Source organism: Physcomitrium patens, chromosome 12 (genome assembly GCF_059467195.1).
Source record: "Physcomitrium patens ecotype Gransden chromosome 12, ASM5946719v1, whole genome shotgun sequence".
In the NCBI taxonomy this organism is placed as follows: domain Eukaryota; kingdom Viridiplantae; phylum Streptophyta; class Bryopsida; order Funariales; family Funariaceae; genus Physcomitrium; species Physcomitrium patens.
Genome location: NC_143421.1, coordinates 3,589,140 through 3,606,085, shown reverse-complemented (window position 1 = coordinate 3,606,085; position 16,946 = coordinate 3,589,140). Strand labels below are relative to the sequence as shown.

The 16,946-nt window shown below is 31.2% G+C and overlaps 2 protein-coding genes across 5 annotated transcripts; both read left to right on the top strand.

Annotated features, from left to right (window-relative positions):
• The first annotated feature begins 6,709 nt into the window (after positions 1 to 6,709).
• LOC112289754 (uncharacterized protein At1g03900) lies at positions 6,710 to 10,510 on the top strand. Of its 3 annotated transcripts, none has more exons than XM_024535266.3 (4): positions 6,710 to 6,976; positions 7,444 to 8,059; positions 8,860 to 9,183; positions 9,649 to 10,510. In XM_024535266.3, the coding sequence occupies exons 2-4, from the start codon at positions 7,577 to 7,579 to the stop codon at positions 9,721 to 9,723; spliced, it is 882 nt and encodes a 293-aa protein (XP_024391034.1). In that variant the 5' UTR covers positions 6,710 to 6,976; positions 7,444 to 7,576; the 3' UTR covers positions 9,724 to 10,510. The 3 variants fall into 3 exon arrangements, with proteins under 3 accessions (XP_024391034.1, XP_090110746.1, XP_090110747.1); XM_090254620.1 differs by having other exon boundaries at positions 6,974 to 7,283; XM_090254621.1 differs by lacking the exon at positions 6,710 to 6,976 and adding an exon at positions 7,008 to 7,227.
• Positions 10,511 to 13,790: 3,280 nt separating this feature from the next.
• Positions 13,791 to 16,536, top strand: LOC112289335 (uncharacterized). Of its 2 annotated transcripts, none has more exons than XM_090254622.1 (6): positions 13,791 to 13,865; positions 14,605 to 14,702; positions 14,836 to 14,952; positions 15,334 to 15,368; positions 15,720 to 15,820; positions 16,180 to 16,536. In XM_090254622.1, the coding sequence occupies exons 1-6, from the start codon at positions 13,806 to 13,808 to the stop codon at positions 16,258 to 16,260; spliced, it is 492 nt and encodes a 163-aa protein (XP_090110748.1). In that variant the 5' UTR covers positions 13,791 to 13,805; the 3' UTR covers positions 16,261 to 16,536. The 2 variants fall into 2 exon arrangements, with proteins under 2 accessions (XP_090110748.1, XP_024390252.1); XM_024534484.3 differs by lacking the exon at positions 13,791 to 13,865 and adding an exon at positions 13,869 to 14,323 and having other exon boundaries at positions 14,628 to 14,702.
• Positions 16,537 to 16,946: the final 410 nt, after the last annotated feature.

Below are 16,946 nucleotides of genomic sequence, written 5' to 3'. Positions count from 1 at the left end.
TTAAAGGAGTTTTAAAATTAATATTATTCTTAGTAGAATTAGGATTTGAAAAATAAAAATACATTTACAAATTTGAGGATTTTTTAAATTCTATGGTGTATGTAAAGATTAAATTTGGATAGTTTCTTGATGTGCTAATTGTAAATGTGTATACAAATTTTGAAGTCAATCAAATGATTAGATTGAAGTATATGAGAATTTTTGTGGATTGAGGTCTCAAGAATTGGAGTTTGAGGGTCAATGAGTGTTTCAAAAATCTTCAGTAATCTATAAATTCGATTGAAGTGAAATTCTTTTATATGGATATTAGACTCAATTTGCAACATTAAGATGAAATTTGAGAGAAATTCAATGGTTTAAAAAGGATATATTGGTTCTAGAAGTTTCGCATTTAGGTTGGAGTAGGAGGCTACCTAGTATCCAATTAGATTATCTTGTATTTCTTTCAATTAGTAAATATAATTAATTTTATCTTTCTTCTGCTTGCTTCTAATTAAGATATTAAGAATTGTAAAAGATTTGATTTAAAATCAATGATTTGATTATTAGTTGTTGAGGTTCTATTTTACTATAGGATTTATTAAGAGTTTATTTAAGATCTAGGATTTTATTAGTGTTTGATTTAAGATTTGTCTATAATTTGATTAGGGCTTAAAATTTGATCTAAGATTTGGTTAGGATTAGAAATTGATTTAAAACTTAATTAGGATTTCATTAGAAATTATCTAAGATTTTATTAGGATTTGATCTAAGATTTGATTAAGATTCAATTAGGATTTCAATTAGGATTCGACTTAAGATTTGATTAAGATTTAATTAAGATTTTAATTAGGATTACATTAAGATTTTTATTTTTAATATTTCTTTAGTATTTTTTGTTATTTTTCAAATTTTCTATTTTTAATATGTTTTTAAAGATTATTATTTTTTTAAAGGTTTATTTTTATATTTCTTTAAAATTACTTATTATTTTTTTTGAGATCAAATCATGACTTCTATGTGTTTCCTTTGTGATATTTTCTAAATTTATTTTGATAGATTAAAGTTCGATTGGATTTATTAGGAAATACTTGAAGTTTATTTAAGTTTCTATTAAATATGATAGAATTGTTGTTGTATTTTTACTTACTTTCCACAACTAGGTGTCCGATGCATTCTCAAGCAAAAACACACGTAATACGACATTGTGAATCTGATCATTACAATCTACATAGATCAACTACAATAGCCCAATGCCATGAATCTAATCACCACATCATACACCTTGCACAGACCGATTGTAATTACTCAGTGTCACAACTTTGATTTTGCAAGGTCTGAGTACTCCATTGATGTATCTTCTTATATACTATCAACTACTTCAATATCTTGTACTAATATCCTGCATATTAAATACAATATTTCTATCACAAAATATTCCACTACAAAAATGCTTAGAATCCAATAGTAAAAACAAACCAAAATTAGATATTTATTTTTTAAAATCTTACTTTATTCTAATTTATTACACTATAAATTAATTTAAAAAAAAAAAAAAAAAAAAAAAAAATCTTTTCAAGTGAAAGATTAGAAATCTATACCAAATTAAGTCAAGCTATCTCTTACACTACAAACAAGAATCTAAGAGTGCAAATGTAAAAATAAGAAAAATTCCAAGACTTTTCTAAAAATTGCTAAAACACCATAGCCAAGTAAATCCTTACAACAAGTTCTTTCACTGTCAAACTTACTCACAAGACTTCACTTGAAAAAAATTTCAAGTCAAGAGTTTTTTTCCACTTTGTACTCAAATCTTAATTGACATGAATAAGGTCAACTAATGAAAAAACTACAAATAGATGAAAAATCACTAACCAAATTAAACTACATACATTAGATGAGATGCCATTGGCATTTGATGTCATATCATGTGATATTGTTCTATTGAGACAAAGTAAGATGCTACAACTTTTGAATCCTTTGATTGGTCGAAATCAAAAAGACTCACTTATTTGGCTTTAAATTCATAATAATTGGTCCAAAGGTGTAAAGAAGAAAAGTTAAGATAGAATGTATTTTTTCTTATATGGCATAAATAGCATTATTTCTTAATCTTATGTTAGGTCCATCTTAAGATGTAGTATTTTTAAAAAATTAAAAGACTATATCGAAATTCCAAAATATAAAAATAAAAACTTTAAAATTATATTTTTTGTACTTTTCATAATTGATAGAATCAAGTTACAAGCTAAAATATTTAGATTTTCATAAAATATATGTATAAATATATATATATATATATATATATATATATAATTTTTACGTCTTCTTCACACTTTATACTATATCCAAAGATCAAAGCTACTAAAAGAGATTATTTATTCACAAAGTAAAAAAATTTAGTAAGTCTTTTCATCCATAGCCTTTATAATAGGCTTTTGGAAGCAAAGATCTTGTAAGGTGATTTAAATTCTTAAAATAAAATAAAATTATCAATTTTTTATATAAAAATAAATAAATATCATCAAAATACTAATAAGAGCTTATAAATTTTCTTCACTCTTATGAATTTATGATTTCTTTTATTATTTTTGTAGGAGTTGTTTCAAAAAAATCATTTATTTATTTTCTGTAAAAAATGAAGTATGATTATTTTAATAATAAAAATATATTTTTATTTTTTTCTAAAAATATATGTATTTAAATTTTAAAATTTTATGAATTTTTTTCTTTTATATTTTTTTAAATTTTTTAAATGATAAATAACAATCCCTATTTAAAAATACCAAATCATAAAAAAAAACAAACATGGTAATATGGATCATCTATGCCTTAGATCTATTAAATGCTAATATATTGTAAAATAAGATACAATTATTTATAATATTTATATTACTATACAAACTATATACACTAAAATTCTTAGCTAAGTATTATTTAATTGTTGTTTCTCTATTCTTTATTCCTTAATATAATAATTGCAATCTATGTATATTTGATTACAACAAACTTACTTTTGGTAGGTTTTAAAATTATTATGAATAAATTCTTAAAAAAATATAATTATTTCTTAAAAATTCATGTCTTATGTCTTTTCAATCTAAATTATTTTTATAATAAAAATAAAACCAAAAGATGTCAATATAAATACATAGAAAACTCTTTTAAAATTCCAATTAAATTCTAATAATTAGTGTTGGTAGAATAATAATTAGATGTTATAATATTAGTAATTATCTTATAAAATATATAAAGTATTTACCATATAATTATTATATCCAAATAACTTGATAATTTTTAATTCTTTATCATAAAATACCAATCATTTAAATAACACTCACAAGTTCTTTTTAAAATTCTCTAACTTTTATAATTCAAGTTTGAATTACAATATTTCTCCATCTTACAAAAAAATTAATAATAATAATTTTAAATGATACGTTATATTAAAGAGAATATGAATTGGATCATATCAATATTTAGTATAACTTATCTAAGATCATAAAATAATTCCATACGTAGACAATTATTATTAGAATTAAGATAATTTTATTTTTTAATTTCTAGGTATAAATCTATAATCTTATTATGTATAATTGTTTAAATAATATCTTTAAGGTTATAGTGTATGTCATTATTTTTCTACTTTTATGGCTATAAGTTTTAATATCTTTGTATTTAGTATGGAACTAAGAAGTATTGTCAAACCATACCACACATTCCTAAGTTTAATACACAATATTACTATTATTTCTTACCATTACCAAATAATTTCGGTAAAGAATTGGCAATCATTACATCATGCAATTCTCTTCTAACAAAGATTATTACAAGAAAATGTAATGATTGTATTAATTTAAAAAGAAAAAAAAGAAAAAAAAAAAGAAAAAACCGAACATGTTTATATATTCTACTATTACTTTAAATTAAAAAAACTAATCTAAGTATAAATAAAACTAGATTTAATTTCAGAATTGATGATAGAAGGTACTATAAGAGGCTAATAATTCATATAAATCTATTTTATATCAATATATTCGAGACAAATTTTAAAACTTCATAGACACAATATTAGAATATTTATAAAGGAAAAAAAAATCCAAATTTTATTGTAGAAATGAAAAGATTGAAAACAATTAACAACACTGTTATATTGATAAATTTTAATTGTTTGAAAGAATTAAAAATATCAAAAATAATTTCTTTAAGAATTTAGATATAAAGATTGAAATTTTTATATAAAAAAAAATGGTTTACTATTCTACTTCACTTTAATTGAGATGTTCTTATTTATATTGATAGACAAAAACAAGCTATCAGAATTTGCACAGCATTGCATTAATACAAAATTAAAGCAACCACATCATGCATGTTTTCTAATATGTAAACAGATTTAATATTTAAATTTTTTTTTAGGGCTACTGGAGTAACGATAAACAATAATTTGAGGACAAATGTTATGACAGAGTATAGTTGTATTTTACTTAAAATATCAAATCTATGATTATATACATATTCATATATAAAAACTATAAATTATTTATGAATTATTAGTCTAGTATTCCAATATAGTTAGGGGTTTTAAATATTTTCCATATGGCATAATAGATTTCATAGTTCTAATTCAACTCCAAAAAATAACTTAAAACAAATTGTATTATCTTTTTAGAAAATTTGTCACAAAAATTAGCAAAATTACTTGTGATGAGACTTAAGACCTAGTATAACATATAAATAATATGTTTACTTATACAATACTGATAAAGTATTAATTTTTATTTACCATCACCAAAGTAAAAGTTATAGTGTGTTACAATATGATTGTTGATTTAAAAGATATAAATAAAGTCTTTTTATTCATAATAGAAAATTTGAACTTATTTGATAGTTTTTATGCTACTTTGATAATTTACTAATTGCAATTAGTTGACTATTAAATAATGTTTTTGAAAAATAATCAATTTGAGATATATTATTTATATCATCAACTAAACTATAAGAATTAATATCACAACAAAAATTCAGATAAATTTAAATATTAATTGTCCATTCAACTTTTAAATCACACATTGTAAAAACTAATTGGCATCGAATTATAAATATCATTGAAAAAACGATTAAGTCCAAATAATTTAAAACAAATCAAATGTACATTTTTATAATTTTTGTGATCATACACAATTTTTTTTTAAAAATTCTTAACCTTATAAAATACAAAAATAAGTTAGTTCTCTACTATTTAATAAGTTTGGTAGATAATTAATATTTAATATCTTGAGAATTTCTAAAATTACTTTGATCAATTCCAATAACAATATAAAAATAAAAGTAATGTACCAAGCTGTTTAGTTATTTTATAAAAAATCATGTATCTATTATTTATTTATTTATTTATATTACTTGTGAAATAGAAGTTTGTTTATCATCCAACTAGAAAACTTTGAATCTTTGTCATTCTTATTCAAAAACTGAAAACTTAACCAAAAAATTTAAAGGAATAAAACTAATACGTTTCTTATAAAGAAAATACTTTTGAAAATCTTACATCAATTAAAAATTACAAGTTTTAAAAATATTTACAACAAAATAAACTACAATCTCTTAATAATCATTTGTTAAAATAAGAAAGTGGCTATTTTTTAACAGCACTTGATATTTTATTTAAATATTGGATATAAGATATAGGTGATGCATCAAGATTTTTTTTAAAATTTTACCTATATGTACACATTTATTTATTTTTATTTATCAAAATACAATACTTAAACAAACATAATGAGTTGAAACTAATTTTATATTTTTTACATTTAAAAAATTAAATATAATCCAATATCAACATACTGAGTTGAATATTATATCCTTGGAACTTATTAAAACACTTGTAAGTTTTATCAAAATATTTTTTATTTTCTTGGCTAAAGCTTTTGGCATCAAACTCATGTTAAATTAAAATGCAACTTGAGTCTCACATTAAATTGTCTTGAATTAAAAAAAGACCTCTTAAATATACATAATTTAATAGAAACCCAATATTTCAATAAAATAAGATTATTTTATTATATTATATTCTGTTTTTTTATTGTTTTACCAGAATATTTCGTACAAACATACTAGTCTGAAGGAAACAATAATCAAGGTGTTTAATTTTTAATTTATAAAAATTTCATATTCTTACCTTTATTTTAAAAAAAAACTTTGGGATTTTTTTGAGTTAATAATACAATTATGCTGATGTGTACGATTCTGTTTTTCCAGGATTATTTGGGGGAAAGCCACAGAAACAGAAGCCATTTTATTCACAAAAAATGTTACGAAGTGATAGTTCTGAACGATTGCAAGTTTATCAACAGTCTGTCTACGTGGATGCTGACGTGGGAGAGGAGTAGGGTTGGGCTTCTTCGAAGCTTCATTCCAAGCAATGGCATGAAGCAAGGGGAAGAAACCCCAAAGTGGTTGGAAGAAGGAGAACGTGACGAAGAGTTGACCTTTCTAATATTGCCGCTGACACCGGGCGCCACGTCAGGTTCCACGTAGGAAAATGGCGTCGCTGCCACGTAGGAGCTTCACGGGTTCTGGCGAATCGCGCATCGCAGTGAAGCCGCGCTTGGTCTAAGGGCGGCACTGGCCGGAGAATGTTGAATAGTTCGGGGGGGGGGGGGGGGTGCTTCGTCGAGGTCGGGGGGCGCTGTTTTCTCGCGCTGCCCTCTTAGCTTCGGGACCCCCAATTTGCCAATGTCGCAAACTGCATCGCGGCTGATTGACAGACAGTTGGGTCTCCATTCAGCGTATTTTGTTGCGGGCAGGTTGTCAAGCTTTGCTTCAATTCCTGAGTCAACGTTGACGGATCTTTGTAGATGCTGCGAAACGGTTTCTAAGAGTTGCTTGATCGCCCACTCGACCTTATCCGGATTAGGCTGACGCCTGTCGGACATCGCGTGTTTACAAGGCGTTGATCAAGGGTAGCGGTGTTGGCGCTCGTTGCGGCATTTTGTTAGGGGTGCGTATGTTGCTTACTGTGGTTTCAGAGGGTGTGCTGTGAGTCGTTTGAAGAGTTTCGGCTCACTTTGCTTTTAAGTTTGATAGTTTATGTGGGTTTTGATTCAGTGGCAAGCTGAGTTGTGGAGACGCATTAGAGGTGTAGATCTGTGAGTTGTGGTTTGGAGATGCTGGCGGGTTTGAGTTTAGGGAACATGAAACCCTAAGTTGCATCGGTGCTCTAGTTTGTTGATTGATCTCGCTTCAGTGAGAGTCAGTTCTGCTCTTTCGTGAAGCGCACTTCATATTTTCCCAGCAGCTCTTAATTAGTACGGATCTTATACACAGCAGGATTGTTAATGCTAAATCTATCGCAGAGAGGTGATTTCATTTTTTTGGTTGTAGATGAATCTCCGACACGCTTTTCAGTTTGACCTTTCTTCTCCTTCACATTTTGACTAAGCAGACCTAATTTGTGAACTTTTGCAGAGCTGAATTTGGTGTAGAATTATTTTTGTTTCTGGATCTGGAAATCGATCACAGGTCTTTGGGTAGGAGGTGACGAGAGTTGGAACATCGGACGCGTTAGTCTCTTATAAAGTTTGAGTTTAGCTCATTCATAATGTCCTACGCTGATGACGAGCCACTGGAGCACACATTGCTTGTTGTCAGGGAAGTTTCGGTGTACAAAATACCTCCAAGAGGCACCAGCGGAGGTTACAAGTGCGGGGAATGGCTTCAGTCAGACAAGATTTGGACTGGGAGGTTGAGGGTTATTTCTTTGAAAGACATGTGTGAGGTCCGATTGGAGGATTCGAACACTGGGGAGCTTTTCGCGGCGTGCCCAGTATTACCAGGGAAGAGAGACGTGACAGTGGAGAATGTGGTTGATTCGTCACGATATTTTGTTCTAAGGATCGACGATGGGAGAGGGAAGCATGCGTTTATTGGGTTGGGTTTCGCAGAGAGAAACGAGGCTTTCGATTTCAATGTGGCATTGTCTGATCATGAAAAGTATGTGAAGAGGGAAGCAGAGAAGGAAGAAACTCGAGGATCTTCAAAGGACGATACTCCTGCCCAACCTTCATTGGATTTGCGGCTGAAGGTGAATGTTATTGACCATCTATTGTCAGGACTTCTGTGTTGTAATTTGATTGAGAAAGTATCTTGGGTTTGGGCTTCAAAATGTCTGCTAAGTTATCGTCGACGACATTGAAAGAGATTTGCTTTCCATGGGTTTGATCGTCCATATATTTTCATTAATGGGAGCATCGAGAGTCAGCACAGTCCGGGAGCTGTTTATCATAGCCTTTGGCCACTTCGTTAGATCCCAACCTCGTTCGGACCATGTACCTTATACTAATGCCCTTTGTGTGCTAATGCGCGTTTTCTAGTTTTGGATGTGAGTATTGACATCCATTATGAATTTGTACGTGGGTTTCTTCTCCTGCTGTCTGAGCGCCTGGGGGGGGGGGGGTAGGTTCTGCAAATATGTGAATGCTGCCCACATATCAATGGTGGAGTTAACATATTCCTTCACATTCACTCACGAATCATACTTAGAACTTAGAGTTGGTTTGAATTAGTAGCTTTACTTGTTATGGCATTTTGGCAATTCTCTCTTTGAGGTTGACTGTTAGCCATTTGAAGTCATGTGCTTTAGCGTTTTTTTTTAAATTTATTTCTCTTGCTATCGCGGTAATCCGAACAACCTAGATTATTTATCTTGTCGAAATACCATTTTCGTGTAGACTACACCTTAGTACTATGCCTTTCACTCTAAAGCTTTTCGTTTTGATTCAATTGCACTTGTGTAGAGGTTTATGTTCGATAATTTCGTGTGCTGATTACACTCTTCGTGTATGTGTTCGGACTAACAATTTTTAATTGTCGATATGTCTTTAGGAGGGAGAAACAATACGGATAAATGTGAAGACAACAAAACCAGGGACTGGGACGGGTATGTTATCTGGTGCAACGGGAAGTACTAATGCGATCAGCAGCACAGGTCGCATGAAGGCTCCACTTGCACCTCCGCCAGGTGGCGGGCGCATCCGTTCTCCATTACCTCCTCCTCCAAATGACAACAAAACAATACGCTCTGGCTCTAGCCCTGTTTCTTCTGGGTCATCATTTGCATCTAGTCTTGGATCTGCCCATGGTTCTGACAAGTCCTGGGATTCAGGAAGGTCCTCATCTGATCCGTTTTCGGATTTATCCCAGCTTGAGGTATTCCATGCCCATGCACCACCTAAATACAACTTTGCACAAATGCACAGTGCTATTTTAATCCTGGGTTATCAGTCTTGTGGAGCTGATTGTGCTTCTGTAATCTATGTATATTTTTATTGTGTAGCTGAAGCGACATCCTCTCATCACTCCTTTATCTGGTTTCTTACTTACTGCTGTTTTCAGACTGGCATATATTTCTGATTATTTGATCTGATCCATTGGTCTACTTCTTCAAGTTAAAGTTATTTTCGTACTTGGTCAATAATGCCAGCGTAGAGTGGTGATGAGTTCTCCTAGACTTGCCTCAATTCTGTGACACTTTGACTTTGAGATCGTCCTTAGATTTAGTGAAGCTTCTTTTCATTTCGTTTTATTTTGATCCGATGCGTCACTTCACAAGTTCACTACTTTTTAATAGCTCTGACATTATGTTGGCGTGGACAATGATTTGATCTGAAACAGAAGAACTTGCCGACCACAACAAAGATGGGGGGGAGCAGAAGTGGCAGTGCTGCAGGAGGATGGGCTGCATTTTAACCTGATGGCATGTTTTTGTTATCGAATTAAATCTATTTATGTGCTTCCTGGCGTCCGTTTTAGTGATCTCTAAATTGTGTTATCGTGCAGATAAAGTCAATGGTTGTGTGTTATTTAGTAGAAATTGACTGTTTGTCCCCGCATACAGTCCTCCCCAACCAATGAATTCCTTGAGTTATAAAATACATCGTAGCGTACTGCCTGTACGAAGGTGAAAGTAGATTGCACATGGTGTGGGAGATAAATAGTCACTTGCTTGCACGCTCTCTGAGTATGTTTGCATTGACTCTGCAAAGACCCATCAAGATCTTGTGTGTGGAGTCCACCATTTTTAGGACTGGGAGCTGTGTGAATTGAAGACATTTTGTTTATGTCAAGAATTGGAGTTTTTCATGCACGATGCAAGTGGTGCTTGTGATCCCCCTGGAGCCAAGACGAGACATGACATCCAAGCTAATACATTGAAGTCTATTTGGTACTGAGTTCATGGGGGCACTAGATTCATGGTGTTGCTTCTCGAGATCTTCGTAGTTGTGTTCAAGTTGCAGTTTCAGTTTTTTGTATTGTTTTTGTTTTTAATTACCGAATAAGCGTGAAGCAAGAAATGGCTGTTCACTGTCACACATTAGTGAGATTTTCTTGTTTTCCTTTTTGTAGCTTCGTTACCAGAACCTGGGCAGATATCAAGCAGTGGCTGTGAGATTACGGGCCCACTAGAATAACCTCTGCCTGATCTGTTTCTTACATTATATTTTTGAGATGGAATCACACCATATTCGACTGGTAACAGCTTTTGCTACAACTTAGAAGAGAAAATCTTTGTTCTGAATTTGATGTCTAGAAAGAACATCGAGTGCCCATGCTGTAATAAATGAAGTCTATAGAGTAATGAAATAGGTTGTTATAGGAAGGTAAACTACCCATGTTACCTGAAGAGCAGCCATTCGCGTCGATTGTGTTCATAAAAGATTACCAAAGCTATGGCTTGGAAAACAAAGGAGATCTTGGGGTGGGTCCTCGGTGATACTGTTTAACATGCAATTCATGAGCAACAATTCATCAACAACTTCGTTGTGTAAAACTGGTTGATAGTTCATCAATAAATTGGCAAAGTTCTTAATAATAAACATTGTGAATGAGTCAATTTGTAAAAGATTACATGATTGTTCACTTGCATCACGATACTTAAATATTAACCATATATAATATGAACCATGATAATACAGTAAAAAAAGGTAGATAAAAAAAAACTAATTTAGGTTTTAGATATCCGACACATCAAACTGGACATTTTTTTTTTTTTTTTTTGATGGTTTTGAACTCACAAACTCTACATACAATAGTTTATTAAATGATTTTCTAATTATTTCTTCATAAGCAATTTTAACTTTAGAGAAGATCGGTTTCTTTTAGCATCTGCCGAACATGTATTTACAATAGATATCAAGAAAATAGAATGGTATTGAAAATTATTCTAGTTGCTAGAAAATCATTATGTTATTACAAATTAACTATTCATTTCAGAAATTCAGAGTTTCCATCTCTATCTATATCAGTTAAATAGTATTTTTTGTTTGTTTGTTTTTTTTTTGTTAAATGTCAAGTTGCAGTGATAAAACATGATCTATTCTAATTTATAAAGAAAAGAAATCATGTTCCAAATGTACAAAGCTAAAAAGAAGAATTTATACATGTTCAATTTCATAACATTGTAAATTTAAGAATCATGCTGTAAAGCAAATATTTTTTTATGTATAAAAAGAATTTAATAAAGTAACAAAGAGAATAAATGTGTTGTAAAATGTTTAAACTATGAAAGTGGGTTCAATTAATCCAACCTCAAAAGTCCTTCAAAAAACTATTCCTATAAGAAAGGAATTGATATGTTTCTTAAACAAAGTTCAATTCATATTTGTGTAAGCAAATGTTAACCTACATGTATAATAAGTATTTAACTAAATTTAAAAAACTAAAGATAATAAAATTTAAGTTAGTTAAGTGGTATTATTAGCTAAGCATGAAATATGATATAAAAATTTTCATTAACAATTGTGTGTAATGTCAATTAAACAAATACTTAGACTTTGTAAGTCAATAAACTTATAATTCTTGCCATTTTTTTATGGTATTATATTATTATACAAGTCTTGAATATATAATATTTTTTATGAAGTGTAGAAAACACAATCAAATTTATAAAGTATAATTTTATTGTTGATAGTTTTAGCAACACAATCAAATTTACAAATATAAAATTAGATAATACTAGAAACAAGACAATTATTTTGTTCTTTAATAGGGAAATGTTATTATATGGAATATTGAAAAGTATTGTAAGTAGTAAAGATATTCAACTATAAACAATATTTACAACTAATCACAAAGATTTTTTTTAAAAAAAGTAATTATAACTACTATGAGCTATTCAAAAAAAATCAAACCAAAACAATTAACTAAAAATAAATATAAACATATTATGCAAATGAATTGTTTACATTTAATAGAATGGTTGCTATTAGTAGAGGTTATATATACATATATACATGCATATTTATATACACACCTTTTTAGTATTGAACAATTTACTCAATTTAGAACAATAGTAGGTAGTTATTAAGCTTTAAATGCAAGAATATCTCTTCTAAACAACTTTGGCATACACAAGAATTGAAGCCTACTTTCATGTCCTTTATTAGTGTCCTATATTACTTAATATAAAATGAGTAGGACAATGTCATATATTAGAAGAGCTTGCTTCTATACATTTTTAAAAATTATTTATTTAAAAAAATATTATTAATTTTTTAAAAAATATGATAATAAACTTTAAAAAGAACAGAAAAAACCATAAGTGATCAACAACATATATTTTGCTTTATTAAAAAAAAAACTTAGATTTTAAAATAGAAGGTGATTTTAAAAACATCAAGGGATCATTTGAAATAGCTAAAGTTAAGAAAATAAGAGAAGTAAACAAATGTATTTTAATAAACATCTAATTTTAAGTAAAAGACATAATATTAATAAATAATAATTTTATAAAAAAATTACTTTTTTTTTCACCTTAATAGCTATAAACATACAATTTACTTTGAACGTTTAAATAATTATAAAAAAATATGTTTAAATTTTTAATTTTTTTATTTCACCTTATTTATAATTTAATAATTTAATTAATTGATATTTTAAAGATATTAATAATATCCACATTCATTACAATCAATTCAAAAGCTATTAATTATAAAATTTTAATATTTGTATAATTATAAAAATATCTCTGACAAATATAAAAGTTAATAAAAAATATAGAATTAAATCATGTTTAACATCTAGTGACAATATCTAATAAAAGTATTAGATATGTTGAAATAATATAAACAATTACTAAAAAGTATTGTAGATGAAATATGTAATGGTTATACCAATATGGATTTTGGCTAAAATTGGTTTTTGAAGATATTATAGTTTATAGTTACTAGGGATTAAATAAAGAGGTTTGATAAAACACAAAATATTTCATACAAAGAAACAAAAAAATCTAGCCAATGGCATGGCACATATTAGCATTCTTATGAAGTAGAAGTGTATTGCAAAGATACAAAGTAATGTATTATATTTGTAATATAAAACAAAGTGATGATATCACTTTTATCACCATATCATTTTATCATTATTGTACATTTTTCATGTAATCAATCTTAAAAATACAAATATAATATAAAGATATGTAGAGGTCATTTATTTTTTATTATTTATTTATTTTTTCTTTTTGATGGTTAGAATGGGTGGGTCAATTTAGTAAAAGCTTGGATCTATTTAACATTCCTGTAAAGATAATATTGTTGAAAATTTAGAAATTCACATATAGTAGAATTAGCTCTTTATTGAAGCATGTTTATAGTCACAAAATCTAACTGCATAGAAAGTATAAAAAAATTCAATTGAGTGCCATGAGTGCCACTATACAAAACCAAGACAGGACATTGCTTTGGGACCCAAGAATAATGTAGAATGCCAATCATCTGATATTGTGGTTTTCCAGGTAAAGCTAAAGAAAGGCAGCCCTTCACTAAATGAGATGAATGACACAGTCTATTTGCATTTTGAGGATTGGAATCGCAAACGGGTCTTGCGGTAATCAGGTGAGATTTCACCTTATGAAGAGGTTTTGGAACAATGACGTGGGTTTTTGCGGGGATCCCATGTGGAATTTCGAATTGGGCAATAGAAGGGGCAACAGGAGAGAGAGTCTGAATTTGCGTTTGGTATGTGGTGGAGCTGGAATTCGGAGTGGGGGTGTTGGAGCTTCGTGTTTTGATGCATTGCAATTCGAATTCTCGCGATTGTTTGTAGGTAGATACTTGGTAGTAGACGGGCAGCATCCTTCACCTTCTCTAGAGAGAGATCTGGGTCGACAGCGTATGGAATTTGAGAGTAAGCGGAGGTCCTAGAGCTGTTTAAGATTTGAAGACTTTGGTACTGTGGCTTAGACGGGCAGAGTCTTGCTGGGACAGCAAGCTTTTCAATATATAATGGCGAGATTTGGAAGAACGCTTATGCAGGGAGTCGCGCAGCCAGGGTTATGGCTACCCCGTCTCAGGTTTTTGCTATGCGCAAAATTCTCGCGATGTTAGGACCAATCTGTTGTTAATGGTAGTGCTCGTTAGGTTTAGGGTTTTAGAATGTCGCTGTTAATTTGGAAGATCGTTGGCAAGTTTATCAATTGCAGCACCCACCCTGCAAGCAATGAATTTGAACTTGGGCTGCACCCTATATTTAGAATGGTCCGTCGATGCACTTCGTGTCTAGCTTTAAAAATCTGCGTTCTTTTTTTCTGTAGACTTCTCTGTAAATTAAACGTCATATCTCTCTCATACACAGGACGTGAATTCGGGTGTTTGCAGACGTGCTTATGGAAATTATGAAGAATTTGATGTCTTTGCAGGAGCAAATCATGCACACAAAGTTCGCATTAATGGGTACATCCACATACCTTTGCAAGTTTCACTGTATGTTGCTGCATCTTGTTCATGAAGAACAATGTTTTATAGATGGTAGATTGCTAAGAACACCATCACGGAGAGTTGAGTGGGGCCTGTGTTGCTGAGACAGGTACGATGAGAAAAAATTCTTTGCAAACGGAATAGAGATAGAAGGCTCCATAATATGTTTAAGCAGTCTCACACTAAAATGGGCTCCTAAATCGTTTGAGGAAATCACATCCGACAGGTATTTCTGGCCTTTCCATGCCTTTGTGTTTGTAGTCTAGTTCTAGATAGCTTGTATGCAGATATTTGTGCTAGGGACAAGTCAGTGGTATGAGCCGTCTGTTTGTCGTATTGCTTCTTAATAGTGTAAGGAGCTTCCAAATGAGTCCAACTACCATGGTATCCTACTATGTGTTTTTACGTTGTTCCAGTAGATTTTTAAGCATTGTGTAAAAATAGGGAGGATTGACGTGGTTATGTTTGAGGTTTCATGAGACGCTGGGACTTTTACAACACAACGTCTCGATCTGCTCGTAGTCCTTATCGCAGTAGCAGATGTGTCTCTTATTGGCAACCTGCTCCTTCAACGTTGCTAACCCAACTTGGGGTTGAATTTGAACAGTTTGGCTATATTTGAACTTTTGCGGCCTGCACCTGGTAAGAAAAATCATCATACCGTCATGGTGTTTGAGCATCCGTAACTGTTTGTTAGTTTTCACAATCCCAACGTGTGAAGACTTGCTACTGTGTTTATCAAGTGTCGGTTTGAAGGGTTATTGCCTAGAACGTTATTTATGTAGTTATGAGGCTCGGGTATATCTATCCGCAATGACAAGAACCAATCTTGCTTTCTAGGTGTTTTGAACTACAGGCTGCGTAAATAAATGGTTCATCAATCTATATATATATATATATATATATATATATATGATGATGATGATGATGATGATGATAAGTTTGTACATTGGACTTTGTTTTCTTTAATAAAGATGTTTGATGTGATGCCAGAAATATTGATTTTGGGGTGTGGCAAAAGGATGGGTCATGTCAGCCAAGAGCTGCGTGACTACCTTCGTTCTAACGGGATTAAGCTAGAAGCTGTAGACACGGTCCGTACTCAATGCTTAATCTTTGACAAATTATGCTATCTGTATGGTGCATCTAGATTTGCTTAGCTTGAGCAAAGGCTGTAATCCTTACTGTAAGGAGTATGTGAGGTCCTGTCTTTGGAGTAGACTTAGACTTCCGAAAAAGGGAATTTTTGGGTGAAGTAACATGTTCTTTGCAGTCCAACCTCTATGCTGAACTAGGAACGTCAAAGAATTTGCTCCTGCGCTTGACCAATCTTTCACAATCTGAGAACCTGCTTATCGGAGATGTCCCCATTGTAGTAGCTATTTTATATGTGTGGGCTACTTTGATACCTTTGGTGTTTCTCAAGTTCTCTAATCAATGTTCTCTATTTCAGGCCAATGCAACCTCGACATTCAACATCTTGAACGAAGAAGGTCGAATAGTAGCAGCAGCCATGTTGCCTCAAGGTGCATAATGAACAAAAACCCCTTGAGCACCTTGTGTCATGGCTAAAATGTAATCTGGATTAGTTTAACCTTCAGCCATTGTAGCGGGGATGCCATCTACTTAGCCAGCGATGGGATCAGCAATTGCCCTCTTCATTTAGTTTCAACAAGATGAACGAGGGAAAGCATAGCCCTTGAAAACACAAGCTTTCAATTGGAGCCTGGAAGTTGTCTTTCATGCGCTGTGTCCTTTCTGATGTCCACTCAAACATCACATTGGTAAAATTGAAAACGGTCTGTGCTCACTCTGGCTCAATTTGCCTTCAGCGCTCTTCTTAGTTTCTTATCTGCGTGATGTTGACGTTGAAGTTAGATTGTATTGTATCCTTCTCTTTCGTCAATCTATGAAAATAATTGACTACGGTTTGTAATTGGTGTTGGAGGTCAATTGTATCAGTTAACTGAATCCGGCAGATGAATGCTGGTTCCACAGTTGGATTTCAAGTGTTCTAAAACATTCTTTCCACCACATCTACACAGAATGTAAAAGTAAATTTACCCGATCTTCACTATTTGCCAAGAATCTCTTTCACCTTGTTGCCGGGTTAACCTGATTTCACAGTAGCGGTGGCATTGTGCAACCTTGAAGCGGTTGAACCCAGCACTCGAACGCTCATATCGTCCTCGTTGAGAGTACCGTTCGTCGTACCTTAAT

Bases quoted from the DNA above. Each gene is read 5' to 3' on its own strand.
- LOC112289335 (XM_090254622.1), top strand. From the start codon at position 13,806: ATGACACAGTCTATTTGCATTTTGAGGATTGGAATCGCAAACGGGTCT. The intron at 15,369-15,719 runs GTAAGAAAAATC...ATGTGATGCCAG, and splicing joins ACTTTTGCGGCCTGCACCTG to AAATATTGATTTTGGGGTGT. The intron at 15,821-16,179 runs GTCCGTACTCAA...TCTCTATTTCAG, and splicing joins AGCTAGAAGCTGTAGACACG to GCCAATGCAACCTCGACATT.
- LOC112289754 (XM_024535266.3), top strand. From the start codon at position 7,577: ATGTCCTACGCTGATGACGAGCCACTGGAGCACACATTGCTTGTTGTC. The intron at 8,060-8,859 runs GTGAATGTTATT...ATATGTCTTTAG, and splicing joins CATTGGATTTGCGGCTGAAG to GAGGGAGAAACAATACGGAT. The intron at 9,184-9,648 runs GTATTCCATGCC...GATCTGAAACAG, and splicing joins CGGATTTATCCCAGCTTGAG to AAGAACTTGCCGACCACAAC.